At 38.1% G+C, this 22,262-nt stretch overlaps 2 protein-coding genes across 3 annotated transcripts in view; both read left to right on the forward strand.

The window, feature by feature from the left end:
• Positions 1 to 22,262, forward strand: part of LOC309713922 (uncharacterized protein) — a 253,893-nt gene that overhangs the window by 146,611 nt on the left and 85,020 nt on the right. The gene's annotated exons all lie outside the window — the stretch shown is intronic.
• On the forward strand, positions 141 to 20,314 carry c1ql3a (complement component 1, q subcomponent-like 3a). 2 transcript variants are annotated; one of them, XM_082545848.1, is made up of 2 exons: positions 141 to 797; positions 17,293 to 20,314. In XM_082545848.1, the coding sequence occupies exons 1-2, from the start codon at positions 207 to 209 to the stop codon at positions 17,470 to 17,472; spliced, it is 771 nt and encodes a 256-aa protein (XP_082401974.1). In that variant the 5' UTR covers positions 141 to 206; the 3' UTR covers positions 17,473 to 20,314. The 2 variants fall into 2 exon arrangements, with proteins under 2 accessions (XP_082401974.1, XP_082401975.1); XM_082545849.1 differs by lacking the exon at positions 17,293 to 20,314 and adding an exon at positions 3,610 to 4,548.

Here is a 22,262-nt window from a genome sequence, read left to right on the forward strand (position 1 = left end):
TGAGGATACAGAGGGGAGGGGGGCTGTACTTTAAAAGTTAATTAACATTAGCAAAAAAGTGTAGCTGTGCTACATTTTTTTTCTTTATAAGGGTCTGCTACCTAGCCAGCAAAATTTCACCTAAAAGCAGACAACAGGATCGTCCTGCGCTGACGCGGCTGGTCGGCAGGAAGCGGCTGGTGGCGGCGGGGGTCCTGGGGGTCGTTATGGTACTGGTTTTGGTCATTCTCATCCCTGTTCTAGTCAGCTCAGCGGGGACAGCTGCACACTACGAGATGCTCGGTACTTGTAGGATGGTGTGTGACCCATACGGCACCAAATCTCCAACCAGCACTGCCACAGCCGATACCGTGCGCGACAACAGCTTAATGCAGTCTTTACCCACTTTTATCCAAGGTCCGAAAGGAGAACCGGGCCGTCCGGGTAAGGTAGGGCCAAAGGGATTGCCAGGTGAACAGGGACCACCCGGTCCAGCCGGCCCACCTGGTGAAAGAGGTGAACCCGGCAGACCCGGTTTACCGGGACCTCCGGGACCGAGCGGTGCTGCCAGTGCTATTAGCGCGGCCACCTACAGCACCGTACCCAAGATTGCGTTTTACGCAGGGCTGAAAAAACAGCACGAGGGTTACGAAGTACTCAAGTTTGACGACGTGGTGACCAACCTGGGAAACCACTATGACCCGACCACTGGAAAGTTCACGTGTTCCATCCCTGGGATTTATTTCTTCGCTTACCACGTCCTGATGCGCGGAGGGGACGGCACAAGCATGTGGGCTGATCTGTGCAAAAACAATCAGGTAAAACAAACGGCACGTAGAAGCAAAGATTTAAAGCAAACTCTGCAGTTCCACGAGGTTTCCATTGTTAGGCGTGCGTGTCCACAGTATCTGACTTTAATTTAACACGTCACATTTTGTTAGGTACATTTGATACATCTCTGGACTATCTACAAGTTAGCAGCCATATATATCCTAATATAAAAACATTTAAAAGTTCTCGACAGCACCTGAACTAATGTAAAAGCCTATTGATAGACCTGCAGTATGCAAATAAGAGGTGAACAAGCGTGCTGTCAGCCAATCTAACAGAGAAACAGTGGAACTAAACGAAGTGGAGTCTGTGGTTTTTGGTGAAACCGCAAGGCAGTGATGCTTAGACTGAGCAATGCATTTCTACGAGAGGCAAAATACAGTGTTGGCCACCTAATAGGACAGAAGAGAAGATGACACTAAGTAATATTTATACTAAGTGCAATGGTTAGAGAAACAATAAAGAATCCGACAGGATCTTTGTACAGCTTCTCTTTGAAATGCTTTTTGACTGATTAAATGAGAACAAGAGTGTTTTTTATCATCCAGTAGCCACATATATTTAGGAGTACAAACAAACCCACACAACTTTACCAGTGTACTTTATAATGATATTTAGACAAGTCTAATCTTCAAACTGGCTAGTGAGTTCTATTCCAAACAATAGAGTGCCATGGTATTTGTGCATTTGATTAATTTTAGCTGTTTAGGTAGTAAGATATGTAACCGTAGTTTGTTTAAACCTCTACATGTTAGCAAAATAAATCACTAAAGAATATACATAACAATAGATTTTGCACTCACTGTCCAACATCTCAAGTAATATGGATTCCAAATCCACGGCCTGAATAAAGGAAATAAGAAAGAAAAATGAAATATACGACAATAATTTACCCCAAAAGTACATCACATAAAGGTATTTTATGATACAACAATAATAATAATAAAAGTAAAAAACTAATAATGACGATAACAATAATAATAATTACAGACCGAGTGAACTACAGAAGCCATTTACTGCCTCTGTTTCATCTGGTATGTGTTTGTTCCATCACGGTGTCCTGCTCTCTGTGCGTCTCTGTAGTGATCAGGCTGTCAGCGATAGATCTAATCTGTGGGGCAAACCAGAGTTGCAGCACCGCTCCACCAAGCACATCTCTTCTGCCTGTCAGCCGACTACTGTAATACTGCTGCAAAGCACAAGGAATACAGCAAACATCTTTGGGATTAATGCAGTAGAACTGCACACCATGACAAATCAGATGCTGAAATACATATTTCAATTAGGGTTACTGGTATTGGGATTTTTGACCATATATTCAGAGTGTCATGGAGGAAAATAAGCAAGACCTGCTGAAGTGATTGTTACGATTATTCCTAAAATGTTGTCAAAAACAAATATACTTGTGAAAAAATTTAAATCAGCCTTATCAAGTAATTTTGTCTTTGGAAGGTACTACAACTCTTTGAGACATATTTTAGATTGAAAAGGAAATTCTGAGGAGACTGTTCAAAAACTCAAACATGATTTATCTTCAAAATGTAAAGTGGCCTTACATCTTACATATAACTATGTGTGTTAAATGTGGACTGCATAGTGTGACTGTCAAGTAAAGGTGAAGCTCTCCGGTTCTTGATTTTCTCAGATTCTGCAAAGAAAGATGCATCCGTCTTTGCCTCTTCCTCCATATGCAGGCTCTATCAGGCTATGAAAAAAATTCTTAGATATCATTTGCTAAATACTGATGAAACCACTCCATATTTTAAGCCAACTTATTAAAAAAAAAGATAGAGTTAAGATTTATCATATCCTAAGTTCTGTGGCATTCTGTGCACTAATCCTGGTCTGAGTTTCAAGTTTGTTCTTTTACATTTATGTTTTGAGACAATTTAAGTTCACTGCATATGTGTCATCCCACTAAGTCAGTTAATTTAGAAGAAAAGTAAGTAAGCACAGTTTATTTATATAGTACTTTTCACAGACATATGTCACAAAGTGCTTCACAAGAAAGGTAAAAAAAACACAATACACAATACAATACAGTCATAAATACATCATAAAAACCCTGGTCTAATTAAATGCTTTTTGAAATAAAATTTCTTTAGCTGCTTTTTGAAGGTCTCCACCGAGTCCACCGTAGAAATAGTCCACAGTCTGGGTGCAACAGTATGAGAAGCAGAATTAAACTGTGAGTGCATTTCATTGTTGACTCTGTAAGATTAAATTATTATTTTTAAATTTTCTGTTGTTGCCTTTTCTCAATATGACTTTTATATGACCGAATAATAAAACAAGCTTTAAAAATGTAAATTGACACCTAACAGTAACCACAAATAAACAAGATGTTACAGTGATAGTCGTAAACCAATTATAAATATTTATGCACTTTTCTTTAATTCCATGCTGTTTTATAGTACATTAGGTATTCCATACAATAATAATCAGGCTCATCTTATCATAAAGACCTCATACGTATCACCCCAAAAGAACCCGCTTTCAGACTGCTGGTTTAATTGTGGTTCATAAGGTATTTAAAAGTAGGATGGGAGGCATCGAGCTTCCAGCTCTCAGACACCTTCTTTATTTTAAAGATTAGGCTTACAACTTTCCTTTTTGCTAAAGCATATAGTTAGGGCCTGAATCCCCCCTTAGTTACACTGCAATAAGTCTATCCTACTGGGGGCTTCTCGTGAGGTACTGAGTGTTTCCTCTTCACTGAACTTTATCACTCACTATGTTTTTGTACACCTCTCTGCATTTAATCATAAGTTATTATTAATCTCTGGCTCTCTTCCACAGCATGTCTGTCCTGTCTCCCATCACCCCCAACTGGTTGTGGCAGATGGCCGCCCCTCCCTGAGCCTGGTTTTGCTGGAGGTTTCTTCCTGTTAAAAGGGAGTTTTTCTTCCCACTGTCACCAAAGTGCTTGCTCAAAGGGAGTCATATGATTGTTGGGTTCTTCTCTGTATGTATTATTGTAGGATCTTTACCTTATCCAATATAAAGCACCTTGAGGTGACTATTGTGTGATTTGGTACACAGATAAAATTGAACAGAATTATTCTATATTACAGATCTATCCATGTGTTTGGACTGTGTGAGAAAGGTGGAGTACCCAGAAAGAACATTTCGATCCCACAACCTTCGCAGTGCTAACCACTGTACCGCCTTCTGAGTTTAGATAGATATTTTAAATGTTCTAAACTTTTTACTTTATATGAACGCTCAAAGGGATTTTTTTAAAAGTAATATTCAGACACACACCTTCAAACAGTTCTGTACTCTATGCATTTAAGGGATTAATTATTATGCGACAGCAGTGAATCCAGTGGGAGCAATTTGGGGCCCTGTGACAAGCAGAATAAACTAGCCAGCTGTCCACCAGCTTAGAATACAGGACCGTTTTGCCATAAGGTGATAAGCAATAACCACTGTAGCATCTTGCTGCCCACACTACTTGTAACGGTAACGCTGACGTTATGCAATATATATATACAAAACCTTTTATTCTTCTCAAATAACACAAACATACTTTACCTATTGTAATGCTGAACAGCCAACAAATACAGTAAACCTGTATGGTTAAGGTAATATCAAAGGAACTAAATCCACTCATTTTATATTCATAACAATAACAATAATGATTAAAGGAAACCACGCTGACTCATAGAAGACAGGATGTCAGCATTGAGTTCATATGCATGTGGAAATAATCTCATCTTCTAGTAGTTTTCTAGACTAACGCATACAAAATAAATAAATAAATAAAAATAAATACTTCTTGCTGGAACTGCACTACGCCATGCTGCGTTGAAGTTGAAATTTTTTGCTGTTTTCAAGTACATAAAAAATATGTTTCACTGAAGGGTTTTGTGATGCGCTTTCATACTATCTTAATACTATCTAAATCTGCTCTAACCACAGCCATCTCATAGAGATTAACATTTTAATGGATTCCTCCTTTAGCCACACTCCCTCGGTTTTCAAAGTTAAGCAAAACAATAAAATTTCGATGTACACTCTACAAAGACTCCACTAGTGTGGCCTTTTGCCCTTCACCATCCCGGTCTTTTGAAACTGTGACATATTTATTCAAATGAGAGATGTGAAGTCAGTAAGTTAATGTTAACAGGAGATAGCTGTGTTATTAAGGTGCATTCATTAATCTCTATGCAATTAATTAAAAATCTAGTCAAAGTTAGTGAAGAACATTTTGCATCTTGTAGTATAACTGCAGGCTAAACAAGCAGAGGTTTGACTAGCTGGTGGACTCTGCATTCATACTGTAATGAGTTGTCACTCACAAAGTTGCCTAAAGCACAATTTAATTGTAGTATTTTAATTTGATTGGAACCATAATTTACAAATTGTACTTTATTTTGTATTATTTTGTATTCAACAACAGATACTTCTTAATCAGGAATTTATCCACTTACCTCATTTTCTCTCAGATGCAATCAGAATTTTATTTTGAAATGAGAGGCGCGTTCCTCTGGGTATTCAAATGGACACAGCTTTTAATCACTCTCTGGTGGCTCCATGCATATGTTACATACTGCACACTCCAGTGGGACACGTTTGTTTGTCCAAAAATATGTCTAAAAGTAAGAGCTAAGAAGAAAAAACAAACTGGCCTAATATTGGTGACCACAACATATAAAGAGGATGCAAACAATTTGCAGAAAACACACCTCTGTTGTACTTCAGAAGTACTGTTTTAATATTAACTATTCACAAAACATTTGTGACTATTTGTTATGCTGAACCTCCACCACAGCTGAAAAAGCTTTAAGGAATGATTAAAGCAATATTGTTGGCATACTTGGACAAAATGTTCACTTTTGATCATTACTGTAGAATTAATCTCTAATGTGATTGCAATTCAAAGTAAGAGTCCAGTGAATTCAGCTGAAAAGCTGAGCTCCATGTTTTCAGCAAAAGGAACTTCTAATTGTGCATGTGGAGCCTCGAGAAATATTTAAATGTGACCTGCTCTATTATGGATGGAAATAGCTGGACTATCTGCAAAATAGAATCAGCATGGACTAGACTAACTGTGTATATTAAAATTAGGGCTGTAAAGTTGTGGAATATTATTTTGGAACAATTAAAGTATATGCAGTGCATACAGACTTATATACATTTATTTACTGCTTTTTCTAGTATTACAATGTACACTGCACAGGTAACCCAGCATATTTGTAAAGCAGTAAGAGTGTTTAAGTGTCTAGTCACACATTTAAATATCACTTTATTTGGCAGCACTTTATAATAATGGCACACTATTAAGTAGGGATGGGTACCAGTATCCGGTGCCATGATGGCACCGGTTCTGACATAAACAGTAGTAACCAGACCGAAAAGCAGCGCACATTTCGGTGCTTTATTTCGGTGCTTTTTTTTCCTGAGCTGTGATACACTTTAGATTCTAGCCAATCATTTTACGTTTCCGAGGATAGTAGGCGGGCCAGGTACGTACGTTCTTTTAGAGCAGAGCTACAGATTAAAAATGCCCAAGGCGAAGCGGTCAAAGTCTGGCTGTACTTCAGAGCAAAATATGCAAACTCAGCAGCCTGCAACAAGTGCTTTAAGCTGATACTGTGATACTGTCAAAGGAGGTAACACCTCAAAATCCGATGAAACACCTGGCGACTCATAGCGTTTTTTTTTTAAAGCCGAGAAATGCACCGTATTTGATAGCTTGCTGCGAGACCTCACACCGTGCACATCTACTGCGGGTGTGGTGCCTGTTATCGGACCCGGAGTTAGCAACATCCCCCAAAAACCCGAAGAGGAGAGTCCTGGCCCCTAGCCCTGCCAGTGTAGCAGAAATGATGAGGATGATGATGCAGCAGCAGCCGTTCTTCTCTGCGTGAGTAGCTTAATGTTGTTCGTGTGTAATTTACGTTGAGTAGGCTAACCACGTTATTACATTAATGCATGTAAGGTGAACTAGCAAACACCGTCGTAGCTACATGCGGCTGTCTTCTTGTTTGATGGCAGATACTCCCTTCACCCTGGCCAAAAAGGCTAAAATGACCAAAGAAAAAGTGGAAAACAGTTAAACATGAGAGGTTTTTGGACAAAGTTTGTGTTTTTTCCATTGATTAAGCACTGCTTCCAGCCAAGAGTGATACCATATATGCTCTATAGCTGCAGAAAAGGCTAACATTGTTATCTTTTTACAAAAAAAACAGCTGAACATGAGAGGTTTTTGGACAAAGTTGGTGTTCTCCATTCTTTAAGCACCGGTTTGAGCACCGTTTAAGCACCGGCACCGGCACCGGTATCGGATAAAACCTAAACGATACCCATCCCTACTATTAAGTATTATTCAGGTATTAGCAAGTGCTTACTTCATTTATATAGCATTACTCCTCTGTAGTATGCCATTTATAAATACAGTTATATGAAATCTAACTATGATCATGTAGACGTGATGTAGTAGCAGTTATAGCAGTGGTTAAGAGTAACATATGTCTGTTTTTATAAATGACATACTGTACTAGGGAGAAGAAATGATATATATAATTGATTGAGTACTTGCTAATATCTTACTAATGCTTAATAGTGTGACAATATTATATAATGTTATGTTATATAAAGTGTTACCCTTTATTCTACGCCCTTATATACTTTACTTTTCACTCTATAGCCATACAATATAACAACATCCACCACACACCATGAACGTCTGTTCTGTCATATCCTTCTCTGTTTTGTGCCATTGCTCACATTTTGGACTAAGAAGACAGGATCTTATATTGCGCTTTTCTACACTGAGGACTCAAAGCGGTTTTATACAACTTGCCTTAGTTGCCCATTGACACAAGCACTTCTTTTTTCTATGCTCTTTCTATGTAAGTGCTTTCTGTGTAACATTCACACACATTCTGATGGATTCATTGGAGAGGAACTTGGGTTAGCATCTTACCCAAGGATATTTGGCATGCAGACTGGAGGGATCAAACCAGAGAGGAGCAAAGGAGGCTATCTATGTCCACTGTGTATGACCATGGTTGAAGTGAGGTCATGGTTTACAGCACCAGCTGTCAGTCACCAACAATTGAATCCCGAGATCCCTTCCCAGGAATCTCAACTCTCACTTACTAGTAGCCTCAGGTGACCTCAATAGCTCAAACAATGGTGGGGTGGGGTAATGTCTCACAGAATATTAACCTGTTGGCTCAGGTGATGGGAATGACATCTTTTTTTCACACATGCCTCATGTGAGGACATGGTCAAGTTGTAAGTTACCAAGTAAATGGTTAACAACCCTCAGGAATACCTCGAATGGGACAGTCCAGACAAGTGGTTTACTACCTGGCGCTCTCCACCAGTTCTTCTATAACCAAAGAAGCTTCATGGAGAGGTGTGAGAGAGGTAGAAAGTGTTCAAAAAACCTAAAGAAAACCAGCTGCCTTCTTTTCAAGTTCTCAGGACTACCATGACCCAGATAACCAAGAACCACACAGACACAGAGAAAAGGAGTTTAACTAGAGTTACTCCTCTGTTTTTTGCTTCTCTATCAGTAAATCTTCTTGTACTGTCTTTGTGGATACCTATTTGAACACGAGTAGTCAGTGACGATGGAGTTATGAATGGACAAAATTTATTTTGATTAAAAAATGCAGGCTAAAGGATCGAAATGAGCTTAGACACGAGCTGTGGCACAGGCAAATGTTCTATTATGCCATCTATTACCCACTGACTTAACTGCTTGTCCACAGGACAACACACCGGACAGGAGACTGCCAGACTAAAACAGGAAAAACACACTAAAGGGCAGACTGAATAAATACAGGGAACAGAGGGAAGAAACAGAGAGGACTAGAGAGCTAGGGATGAAGAGAGCAAGAGAGTGAGGGACAGAGAGGGTGAGAGAGTGAGGGACGGAGAGGGTGACAGGCACACATTTCATAACAGTATGTCTTTCAGAAAGTGCTATAATTACTAATCAATTACTTGCTGAGAAGACTTTCTCTTACTCTTGGTGGTCTGCGGATGGCCTGGAACTCCTAGATCCAGGATCCAGATCCACATAGACTGCGGCTTCCTATCCTCATTTTCAAGTACATTTTGTGACAAAGTCACATACACATATATTTATTTCAGAAACTCTTAAAAGAACAGTTTTCAAAAAGTTAACTAATCCAAGGAGCTTGGAAAGAAAAGCGACTTGACTTATTTAAGTTTCTTGAAAACGTTTCACCTCTCATTTCAGAAGCTTCAGTTCTAAGACCAAATCGGGGATTCCCAGATATTTAAGCCCTAGTGGGAGTTGTCCCTTAAGAGGGTTGTTGATCATGTGCCTCATCAGATAAGCCAAGGTGTGAAAAAGCTTCTCGGACAAGAGGTAGTCTTCGAGAAACTTAAATCTTAAATCTTTCGAAGCTCCTTAGATTACAATGACCTGGCTGACTGAGAACCTACACAGTTACCGTATTGTTTATCGGATTATAAGGATTATAATAACCGGATTATAAGGTACATTGTCGATAAACCGATCTGTTTTCATACATAAGGCGCACCAGATTATAAGGTGTATTAAGCGAAACAAAACAGTCAGATAAGTCAAACTTTGCTCAACTCATTCTTTTTGCTTCCTCCACTTCTGTACCATTGATTCAGTAATGTTGAATAGAGCTACTCTATTCCCATGTTCCCATTAATGACTAACCTCGTATTGTGGATGGATTATCTCAGTTGTTCTCCTGACTGAAGTTTGTTCCCTTTAAAGCATCCTGCCACGCGATTGCATTTGTCCCTAACCATCAGGAACCCTCACGTTAACTTTCATCGAGTGGAAAAAAGTTAGCGTTCATCCTCCAGCTTCACTGTGTTTATATTATGCTAACATAGCTGTGTCGCTAGCAGTCACGTAGCACATTATTATAAACCAGCTAACCCAACTTCAGTAACCCTACAAAAGTCACTGTTGTTTAGTTTTCTGTCTTCATTTATGTTGGAAGTGATAGCAGAGCTGTGCGTTTTAATTTTTTCAGAAATTTCTCAGTCAGAACATGCTATATGATGTTTAGGTGGAAACTAGCACGCTAACTTCCTGCTAACTTCTAACTCTATTAAATGTAATAAATTCTGATTTCATGGATGCCTGGATGTTAAACGTAATTGTTACACCTGGTAAAGCAGCAACATTGATCATTTTATTAAAGATGAAAGAATTTAGACAGTTTTTAACTCTCTGTGATGCTGCAGTGTTCGTTTGACTTTGGGACCTGAAGCGGCGGAGTTTGGACCCAGATTACTCCACAAGACTCCTGACTACGGTAGCCGTAATGCTCCAACAATCCATCAAGTGCTGCGGCTTCATAGCTTACTAAAGTAGTACTAAAACATTTTTTGACAGATATTTGAGCGCTGTGTACCACATAAAATCGGTTCAAGGTTGGTAAGCACAACCAGAATTTATACATGATACGGATTTTAAGGGGCACTGTCGATTTTTGAGAAAATTAAAGGATTTTAAGTCCGAAAAATACGGTTACTAATTAATTTGTTAGGATCCTGTGTTTTGGACCCAGTGCTTTGTGTTTGTAATTCCTTCACCTTGTCTGTCTGGTCTCTCTGTTTTGTCTCCGTGTCTATCACGCTGTCAGGTTTGCATGTCCTAGTTGCAGTATTGGCATTAATTTATTTGTGTTGAGTCTAACTTCCCTTGTCTTGTTATTCTTGATTTTCTCCTGGCATGTTTTCCATTTGTTTCCCCTTTCCGTAATCACCCTACTGTGTATATGTTGTCCCAGTCTCTCCTTGTCCTTCATAATGTTCAGTTACCTAGTGTTACTCTGCTTTCTGGTCTTTGTGCCCACTAGTTACCTAGAGAGTTTATAGTTTGCATTGTTTTTTTTGGTTTAATTTGGTACTTTGCCCTATGTGTTTTTCTTTCACAGTTCTTCTGTTAAAATGTCTGACTAACATTGGAATCAAGGACACAGCACTTTGACACAATTAATATCAGTTAGCATATCATCAATAATCACCCTGTTTTATATGTTCTGTATGTTTTATATTTTTATTTTCCCCATCTTTTAATTAGAGTTTGCACGATACCACTTTTTTATGTCCCTATATTTTACATAAGATTAAAACTTTGGGTGTAAGATTCAGATAATTATTTATTAAAAGCTAGACATTTTAAATGAGAATAAAAAAGAAAAGTATGTCTTTGTGCCCCCTTTTCCCTGTTCATGCCCTATCGGCCCCCCTGGCTAAACTTTGCTAGATCCGCCCCTGCACAGTTACCAGCCGTCAGCTACGTAGAAAAAGATCCTGGTGTAGAAAGTAATATTAAATAAATTCTAACAACAGCTTATCAAGCTTAAAAGTGCTGCTGTTGTTCAGCCGCTGGTGTCCTCTTTCTGGCTCGAAGTGGGGTAAAAACAAACAAGAGAGACAGACTTGCGACAGAAAAGCCGATCAGCTGATCATTGATCAGTTTCACGATTGAAGTAGCAGCAAGAAGAGGCACTGGCTCCATATATCGGTTGTTAAGCTTAATGTGGGAATGCTTTACAAACATTCAGAGATGAACTTACACACTTGCTTTACTTCTCTCTGGGATAACTTCCTCGGAGATGAAATGCTGGTTTGCTAGAGGCTACAAAAACTCAAGAGGAACTTCTATCCCCAAGCCATCCGGGCCCTAAACACACACACCCGCCCTCTCACATCATCTATAATTGACTGAGACAGGACTCTCTTCCAAACACTCTAAACCCAGGCACAATGTACATTCCAAATTCCTTTAATTTTAAATATGTTTATATTGTCTATTCTGTAAAATAGTCAGATGTCTATTCATATTAATGTACAGAATTCACCTGCTTGCTGCTACTACTGCACATTCACCCAATGTATATACTACATATATATATATATATATATATATATATATATATATATATATATATATATATATATATATATATATAATGTGGGGTGGGGACCCCACATTTTTGCACTTGTCGAGGTGCGTGTCAGGCTACATTTCACTGTGTGTTATGCTTGTATAACTATGCATGTGACAAATAAAGAACCTTGAACCTTGAAATACACAAAGCCGCTCTATCACGTGAGCACACTGCTCCGACGAGCCGAGTTACGCCGTGTCGCAAGTTTTGTGAGGTGCTTTTTTGATATTTAATGGATCGGATTACATTTTTTATTTCTCTCCGATATCCGATCCAGTAATTTAGGTCAGTATCGGACCGATCCGTCCATCTCTACTTTTAATATTGTTCGTGTTGCTTTTTGTTATAAGGTGATGCCTTATAACGGCATCACCTAAAGCTCCAACAAATAAAATGTATGCTACGTCTACTAATAATAATAATGAACTAAATTTAGCACAAAAGGTAAGGAAATTGGTGTTTGATTAAATATTTCTTTATTGTAACAATGCTTCTTGGCAACAAATCTAGGAAAGCCTTTGTTTTCTGTAACTAAAATGCATTTCTGGGTTGAGCATGAGTTGAGTTGAGCATGGGTGGGTTGTACCCATGGAAAACTTGCCAGTTCTTCTTTGCCAATGCCAAACAAACAGCTTGTTCCCCTATTGACTCTCGTTGGGTATCATTTATTAGGCTGAATGACTAAAGTCTGAAGAAACACTGGCAGTTTACAATTTCTGAGCTGGGGGTTCAGTTTATGGCTGAAATCAGATTTTTTTACTCCTTCTCTTCCTCTCAGAAGATTGGACAAGAAAAAAAAGTAAACCCAGCTCACACGAGACAAAAGACTAACAAAATAAAACAAATAACAAAAACAACACAAAGCATAAGAAGAACTCAGAACCGAGAGGCTGACACCATGCATGTATTACTTCTAGCCTGGATTATTGTAATTCATTAATATCAGACTGCTTAAAATGCTCCCTGAAAAGTCTTCAGTTGAAAAGTTGATCCAGAATCCTGCAGCAAGAGTAACAACTAGGACTAGAACAGGAGCCCATATTTCCCCATAACTCCTGATTCCCGTTCATTGTCTCCCTGTTGAGTTCAGAACTGAATTCAACTTCCTTCTCCTTACATACAAATCTTGAATAATAAAAACATGTCAAAGCCTAAAGATCTAACTGGACTCTGTTATCTTAACAGAGCATTTAGCTCCTAGACTGGGGACCTGTGGGTAGCATCGGTGTTATGCAGGGGCCTATGGGGTCCAGGCCCACCCAGTAAATCTACGGATATATTTCAACTAGAAGTTTCACTAATTTATAAAACTTAGTGATGGTAAACTTAAACACCCATATTGATGATAAGTTATTATAGCGCAAGCTCAATTTCACGACTTATTTCATTGCTGCCAACCCTATTTAGAAAAAAATATAATTGGAGGAGGAGCCTTCACCTGGTGGAACTAACAGTTTGGGTTTAAGATACAGGGACCTCTCTTCTTTTAAGGTTTGACTTGAAACACTTGGGGCTGAGCATAGCCCTGAAAGCATTAACAGCACCTCTTCTAAAGTTATTCACGATATTTTTGAGCAAAATTAAAATAAAATATCAAACACTGTAAGTATTAGGCTGTCTCTTGCAGAATTCTACTGAAATAATACAATCAGTGCGATTTAAATTCTTCAGCATTGTTTGCCAACTTTACCAGAGCTTCTGCTTCTATGGTGTCATAATGGGACCTTTTAAATGTGGCCATCTCTGTCTTGTCTTTTGAATGTTTATCTTTTCTTCACCTTTCCTGCTCTTTTGGTATCAATCTGCTGCAATTTTAATCTTCACTGCTCTCTCATCCCCTTCTCTCTCCTTTCCTGGGTATAAAAACAATGCAGTAGTCATGTGCCAATTAATTATATGTGATGTGATGATGAGATATTTAACGACATCTGCCTTCACAGCCACATCGCTGTTGTAGAAAAATAATTTGAGCATTGAAACCCAACTGATTTTCTGAGATTTATTGAAAGAAAGTTAAAACCTTTGCAATGGGATCAATACAGCATGAACAGTGTTCGTACCAGCATTGACAAAAAGGCAAAATTGTAACAGCTTCTGTCGTGTCGATGCAATCTTTGTCTATTCGCTATTCGACAGTGAGTGAAGTGCTCACTGTCATGTCGGCACCAGCTTGGTAACGAAGTGTGTCATGGCCTTGAGCAAAGCTTAGAGTCTTCATACAAAAGACAATTTGTACAAAATATACATTAGGTAAAATAAATTTTCCATGACAATCACCTCTGTTTTTGTAAATTTATATTTTCCTTTTCACTTTTCAGTATACTGTTTTGGAGTAATTATTCTTCTTCCACTGTTATTGTGACTACATTTTAATATTTAATATTTAGTGTGTGAATGGGTGGATGACTGAATGTAGTGTAAAGCGCTTTGGGGTCCTTAGGGACTAAGTAAAGTGCTATACAAATACAGGCCATTTACCATTTAATTTATTTCACACAAAGAATTCTATGTATTGTCTTTAAATGTCCACTGGAGTTCATTAATCCACAGTCAGTGTTGGGTTTAAGGCCTTCCAAAGTAATGTGTTACTACATTTTTCAGTTATACAGGGACTAAACCCAGTAATTACATTAAAGGTACAATTATATCATTACCTGCGTTTCAAAGGCTCTTTAGTTACAAGCACACATGGTGGATAGGAAGGGGAAAAAAGAACTCAAACTGACTCTTGTTTTTTTCTTTCTGCCTGGTTGGGCTACAATCAGCTAATGTCAGTTCACGTGCCAAGAAGAGGAAAATAGCAGAACAGTTTTTGATTGGATATTGTAGTTTTATTCCAAAGGTTGTATTGTGGAATGCAAAGTGTGTATAGGACAATAGGAACTGCATAATACTGCTAACACAACTCGAACTCTTTGGAAGCATGTGTACAGACAGCAAGCTCATGCAAAGGTAGTCAAGAACCCAAAATGATGTTAAAGCTGAGTGAATTAGACCCCATTGCAGCAGCCAGACCATGAACTTGACTTGCAATGATGAGCAGTCAGGCTTGCAGCATTTTGGCCTCAGGGCACCAGTCATTTAAAAGCTAAAGCTTCTCTTTTGTTGCTGATTACTTCTTTAACAGACAGAAAATTAGATATATTGTTGTTGTGTATTTAAAGACAAAAATCAGGGTGTGTGTGTGGGTGAAAGAGAGAGAGAGATAGGGGAAAAGTGTGTGTATAGGGGGAGGAGGGAGAGGGTGAGACATGGCTCGTGTTATTTTGAGGAAATTAAGAGAAATTACATTTCAGTAGCAAGATGTGCTTTTTTAAATTTTTCTTCTGAATTTTCCTGGTAATGAACTTTTTTTGTTCATGATCAGCTTCCGTTAGAAATAAATTCAAATCCTCAATGTAATCTGCATTACGTTTGTGGTGAATTTCACTTGATATCCGTTGAATGTTCCTGGAAAATATTATAAACGATTATTTCAATTTATTTCAATTCTAATTGTACTGAACAAAGTGAATTAACCTCCTGAGACCCGAACTCTTCCAGGGCATGCATTTTTAGTTTCTCTGTGATATTTGGGCATAGAATGACTTTTTTTTTAACCTAATTTTGTTTTCTAAGAAAAATGAGAGCCACATATGAGGATATTCGTTTAAAATTTCAATAGAACAGTGGCAGTATAATGTCCTCGTAAGTGGATATCAGGTCCTTGTAGAGCAAAATTGAGTAATTTGGTCTAAATAACCCAAAATGTGATGTCCACATATGTGGACGCCAGGTCCAGGAGGTTAAATAAGACTAGACTAAAAAAAATCATCCTTGATAGTTGACATGAAATTCTCACATTCCTATACACTGTGTGCTGAGTTTCATCTCAAGCTTCTGCACTTTTCGTTGAGGTAAAACGGACAATTCCGCTCAAACTGAACAAAGTTAATGAAGTATAATAACACCCATATCAAAAATAAAAAATTTATTACGAATCATCCTTGATAGTTAACATGAGATTCTGCCCAGATTCCTCTTCTGACTCTGCTCTACATGTGTGCAGTTTAATCTCAAACCACTGCAAAATCTCCCAGAAAATGCAGACACCAGATTTCAGAAATTCATAAAAGATCATCCCTGATGATTCCTCATTTTATCCAAAATGCCATCCAAAAACTTCTCGGTCAGCAGTGGTTTTCCCCTTGGAACCTGTCCTGACCTTAATGTAGACCATACCTTCATACAATTCAGATGTTGTTCTGGGTTCTTTTGTGATCTGAATTAGTTGTTGATATGTTCTTGGAGTAATCTTGGTAGGCTGCCACTCCCGAGAAAGTTAACTACTGTTCCCGGTTTTCTCCATTGTGTATAAGCTATAACATGCCATCAGTCAGATTTGGATTTCTGTTTTGATTTTAAAACCATCAGTTGAAAACAAGATCTAAAAAGTGCAGGCCTTACAGTTAGGGTTACTAACTGTAAGGCCTGCACTTTTTTCAGTTAGGGTTAGTGGTCGTGATTATACCACAAAATTGGGGGAAAAAATTCATAGGAGAGGTTCTACTGATCTTTTTGATGAGCAGAGCCTGTTTCAGTTTAAGTGTTGTTTTCAATAAATTGCATGCTCAAAAAATGTTTTGTCTCACTCCCATTTCTTCCTCTTCCATGTCGAAGCTCTACTTGGAAGCTTGTTAAGATCCAACCATGCAAAATATGGGGTTTTTTTGGCCATTTTTTAAGTGGTCTTAAACTTTTGATCATAATTGTATTTACTGGTCTAACTGCTAACTGTTAGAGCAAAGTGGATATCTAATGAGGTGTTGTGGGTCCAGGTAAGATCGGCAGGGATAACCGTGCCCAGAAACCTGGAGGTGTAGACAGATTCCATATATAATAAGAGGGGAGTGGGAGTGTCTCCTGAAGTCCATTATGAGTTCTTTTCTTTTATGGATGCTCAGCGTCAGGTTATTTTCTGAGCACCAGTGGGACAAGTTCTCTACCTCCGCCCTGTACTGAGGCGGCTGTTGTTGTGATTTGGCACTATATAAATAAAATTGAATTGAACTGAATTGAATTGAATAGATGAGCCCAGCTGTATGCCATACTATATGTACTATATTACACTATTTTATAATGACATGATTTCTTGGAATAGCTAGGGCTTATCCTCAAATTATCCACAGGTACCACAACACATGGGGTTGACTGTTCTATTGTTTTAAAGCCAGTAGCTCCCCTCTAATTCTTTTGAGCTTTTATGCTCACTTAATATGTATGCTTCTCTATTTTTTCTTTTTCTTATTACTCATGTTGTTGACATACATCTTTTTACACAATCACATTACAGGGGACCTGCATCCCTTTTGGGGCCAAACTAAAATTCCTCTTAATGCAAATCATTACATTTACACATTACATTTTGAAATAAGACTTGATTAAAATCAGGGGTAGACAAATAGCAGTAAGTCTCTATGAAATATAATGTAAGTCCTTTTAATGTCCTCATGATGAAACACAACTCTGTCTGTTTGTGTGTGTATCTGCATTTCACGTATTTCTGTAGGTACGTGCCAGTGCCATAGCCCAGGATGCAGACCAGAACTACGACTATGCCAGTAACAGTGCTGTTCTGCATCTAGAGCCAGGAGATGAGGTCTACATTAAACTAGATGGAGGAAAAGCTCACGGAGGCAACAACAACAAGTACAGCACATTCTCTGGATTCATTATCTACGCTGATTAAACTATAATTACTACATTTTGGCTTTCAATTATTGGCCTTCTGGCTCAGCGCTTCCACAAATCATCTTCTTCAAATGTAATTTTTTTAAAACTTTTGTGGAGAAACCAAGAGAAAGCTGCATAATGTATTTCCTATGTTTTGCTATTCTCATGATACTTGTTGAAAGTATCTCTCGACAGGAAAATTAATTGTTTAACTTTTTTTGTAAACATTTCCTGTCTGTATACTATCATGTCATAATTAACACTGACATGCTTGTTCCAATAGTAGAACTTGTGGGGTAATGGTGGTTAGCTCGGGGGTGGAGGGCGTTTCAGGGGTTGGAGGTTTGAAGACAATTCTGTCATGAATCTGACATCATCACAGGCAGCATGTCAACAAATCCAGCAAACATTTAAATCAACAAAGTAAATGTGGAAAAGAGGAAATCAAATATAAACATGACATTAAGAAAGTTGTTTGTGAAAACAACAACTAAGGCCAGTTAAGTCTGCTGATGCAAAAATTTTTGATTTGATTGTTAGTGTTTTTGGTTTTACAAGTTGGAACCATTTAATTGTTTATATCTAAAAAAATTAAAGCAATTTAATGGAAAAATGAAATGGTATATACAGCACAATCAGAACAAATATGAATGCAAATGTTTTTGCTCCATATACAGAAGAATAGTAGTTTGTGTTTCACTCCTAGTCACCTTAAAACTCATGTTTGTCATGTTATTTCCCATTTTTGGACCCAATATAATGCAACACTCAGTTAAATATATACTATCTGATATACCTGGCGATGGGAATGTTGATGTATAAATGTAGGATTGCATTTACTGGAAGACGTTTGACTCAAAACTTCATGTCATGTCCCAGTCTCTCCAATCTAATGAGGAGGTCAGTTTGATGTCTCTGCATCTAGCATAGATCAGTTCTGTCCTTACAGTCTATACACAAGCTAAAAGCCAGTGGAAATTGTTTTTTGTTTTTTGTAATTTTAACAGCAGTTTGTATGGCTGCTATTGCTTGTCTGGTGTAGGTGCAGTGACTATGCACAAACTCTGAAAGGTTTTGCAATTTCTGAACAGTTTTAACAGTGTACAACTGATTAGTCTACAAATGAAGATGACCGAGACAGCGCAGACAAATGTTCACAATTTTATGTTTATGCATTTTGTCTTTTTCAAAGAGATGCTGGTACTGATTAGTCAAATAACAGATGGTAAAATGTCATACATGATCTCGATACACCATATTTCACAGTATAAGTCACTTTAAAAAGCATGTAGACTACAACATATTTTAATGGGTTGTTGGCTGACATATGGACTTGTGTTTGTACCAGCAGAAATAATTGCTTGACAACCGTAATCTTATCAAAGAATTGTATTAAAAACTGGCGATATTAGAGGTTCTTTACATTGAATAAAGTTTAAATTAAAGGTGTAATCATGAATATGTATAAAATCGTTTTGTAAATTGCTTTAATATCCTTTCACACTACATTACTGGCATGATAGCCTTAATGAAATTATGGAATAGACCTTCTCACCAAGGTCTTCTCACCAAGACCTTCTCACCTAATTCACACAGAAGGTTTTCTGCATATTAAGCATATGCAGAGAACTTTAGGGGACCTAGAATAATTGTTATTCTGTGTATCAATTTCTTTTTTGGTTTGGCTTTTTTTTGCACCAAGGTTTTTTTTAAAAACACAGTGAAAGTAAATTTAAAAATAAAATCACAAACTGTAGGTTTGCAGGTAAATGTATGCTGGCATACTTGACCCATCAATGTTCAGCCTGCAAGCAGGGAGTTTTCGGGTGGTTGCGAATCTCCCTGGAACTTCCTCTTTTGGCTTTAGAGGAAACGTAGGGTGCCCTGGTAACCATGTTTGCTAAGTCTTAGGCAGTCAGTTCTCATTCCCAAGGGCGTCAGGCAGCTGTGATACAACTGCACCTGTGAAGGACCCTGTTGCATTACATTTCAATAAAGAGAGAATTTGGAAGAAAAGATTAAACATGAAAAACTGTGACTGGTCAATCAAGAGTCTAATTTTTTTTTTATGAACTGCCCTGAGATGAGGTGGAACTGGAAAGGAAGAAGATGCATGGTACATTATCTAAACGGCAGCATAAACAGATCAAAATGAAATTCAGAAACAGTGAATAAGGAGTTGCTAAAGACAAACAAACGTGTAATTTGAAGATGTCGGCAATCTAACAAAACAGTATCTGACACCCTGGAATAGAAATGCATCGGTGCTTGTCGTATCATAGCCTCACTAAAGCTGCATCTTTCTCAATCAAATTAAGATTTTCTGGTCTACCAACTAATATCATAGCCATAAGTGCTGAACACAACTTATCATGGCCTATTTTCTAACAAAACCTTTGTATTTATATAGCATGTAAACAAGTGTCATACATACCTACAAATATTAATATGGTGTTATCAGCATCAGTGGTATCCAAGTATTTAAAAACTGTCATTTCCTGTGCCTTTGTCCAAGATCACTTTTCTTTCTAGTGCAGTTTTTACAGTCCCTGAAGTTAGTACAAATGTGAGTGCATACTGCTCATATGGTATATTTGAACTGCAATGTGAACTGGAACTACTATGCAGACATAACAAAATGACAACAATACGGTGTCATGCAAGGACTGTCTGAAAATGTTGCTCATACTGGAATCTTCTGTAAATGCTGTATTGATATAATATGTTCTTTGTTTTCTGGAAGAGTGTAGATGAAATGAGATGCTTAGTTAATCCTCTTATTAATTCAATAATTACTTGTTGTAAAGTCATAGCCTGACCATTGTATGTGTGGTAGATAAAGTGTGTGCAATATTATGAAAACTTTGCACACTCCTCCTGTCTTACAACAGTCCCCTGTGTAGTATTACTTCAAAAATATCTCAATAAAATGGATAGAAATAACACTGTGTCTGTGTGTGAATTTCAAAGTATTTGAGATATCACTATTATATGTTTGCAACATAACTGTCTTTATAGGTCAAATCCTATTCTTCATCAAAAGCCAAGGCCATGCATTTAGTGAGAGTCCCCAGGCTCTGCCACCTATGCTACCCCATGCTGACTTTACCCAGCTTAACAAGGTCCACATCAGCTGTTGAGAGAACACATCTTGAGAACATACTGAATGAAAGTGGGCTACTGGAACAAGGTACACATGGACAAGGACTGACAATATGAAATGGATGGAGCGTTACTTGAACTTCCATTTTCCAAACATAATGGAGTGGCTCTACCTGCAGCAAAAAAAAACTTCTTAAATAGCAACTGGGCTGCCAGTTGCTATTTAAGAAGGTTTTTATACCCATCTGCCACATCCTCCTCATAATCTGCCATGGGTGTTCCCACACTCTACCAACAAGACCATTCGCCATTTTATATATTACATTTTATAGTTAAATCTATCTATAACACTTTTTTTTAACATATAAAACAAATAACCCTACAAATCCCAAATAACACCTAGGAAAACCCCAAGCATTTCCCTCACTCAACTACAAGAACCTTCAAACAGTATTCAGACCTGCAGGGACACATTAGCTTGAACACTCTGAGAGGACAGAAAGGAACGAGAAGGAGAAAAGAGGTGAGTGGTTGCTACACTATAAATCATCATCCACAATTCACAATTGCACAAATACAGTCACACTTATGTAAACCACAACAATCAATCACATTTGCAGCTAATATTATTATTTCCTACAGCATCTGTTCCACCATACACCCGAGTACCTGCTCAAGCACCCGGAAGAGAGAATTACAAATCATTACAATTTTCACTAAATGATTGATAAATATTTGAGTTCAAGGAGGTTGGTTGTCCAATATGATGTTTGTTGGTTAATTTGGATGTCATGGTTGAATAGAAATTACAACAAGATTGAGGCTCTAGAAATGGCCAATCACAGGCTCACAACTCTGGTCACTTGGCTGTAGTGATATATGAGAAAAGTGCAAGATAATAAATGCACTGCTCTTCAAAGGTCCACCCAGGTTGTACTCTCTACTAAAAGGGAACAATGATACAACAGCAGCCCCACCCAGATCTAAAACTGGGCAATACTAGAAAAAACCTCTGTGAAAAAAAATGCCAGGTGGCTGACTTAAGAGCAGACCACAACTTCCCAGAAGAAGAACCAGTCACACGCGTAGGCAGACATACAGTGAGTCTCTAGAATGAAGAGATGGAGAGCACCAGGACCTGATATGATCCATGCCTACTGTCTGAAGAAGCTTATGGATGCCTGGCAGCACAAATAAGGGTGGTGTTAACAGCAGGTGCTGATCCAGACTGGCTATCACAGGGCAAAACAATTCTGATTATCAAAGATCCCAGTGAGGGTACAACACCATCAAACTACTGGCTGAGTCTCCAAAACATGTAAACTCCTCTCAGACATTGTAGCAACCAAGCCAACACCCTGTCATTAAATGAGAATTTGCTAAAAATGTGAGTTGATTTTATTTGACACCAAAAAACATGAAAGAATATTTGCAATCTAATAGGGTTCAAAGTATTTATAACGAGGTTTAAATGGATTTTTCTTGAACATATATCAGAAATAAATTTGTCATTTGAAAATAAAAAAACATAAAATAATGAGGGTTGGACCTGGAGGCCCTGCAGAGGCCCTGGATGAAGGAGGGCAGCCATCAGTTTCAATCATTTGTGCTGACTGGAAAGTGAAGAGAGAAAAAAAGAATTTTGAACATTTCAGGCAGAAACATAAATCCATTTTTACACAACTTATTGAGATTCAGACTCCA

The sequence above is a fragment of the Aulonocara stuartgranti genome (genome assembly GCF_965226115.1).
Source record: "Aulonocara stuartgranti genome assembly, chromosome: 9".
In the NCBI taxonomy this organism is placed as follows: Eukaryota; Metazoa; Chordata; class Actinopteri; order Cichliformes; family Cichlidae; genus Aulonocara; species Aulonocara stuartgranti.

Coding starts and splice junctions, on each gene's coding strand:
- c1ql3a (XM_082545848.1), top strand. CDS start 207: ATGGTACTGGTTTTGGTCATTCTCATCCCTGTTCTAGTCAGCTCAGCG. Junction 798..17,292: donor ATCTGTGCAAAAACAATCAG/GTAAAACAAACG, acceptor GTATTTCTGTAG/GTACGTGCCAGTGCCATAGC.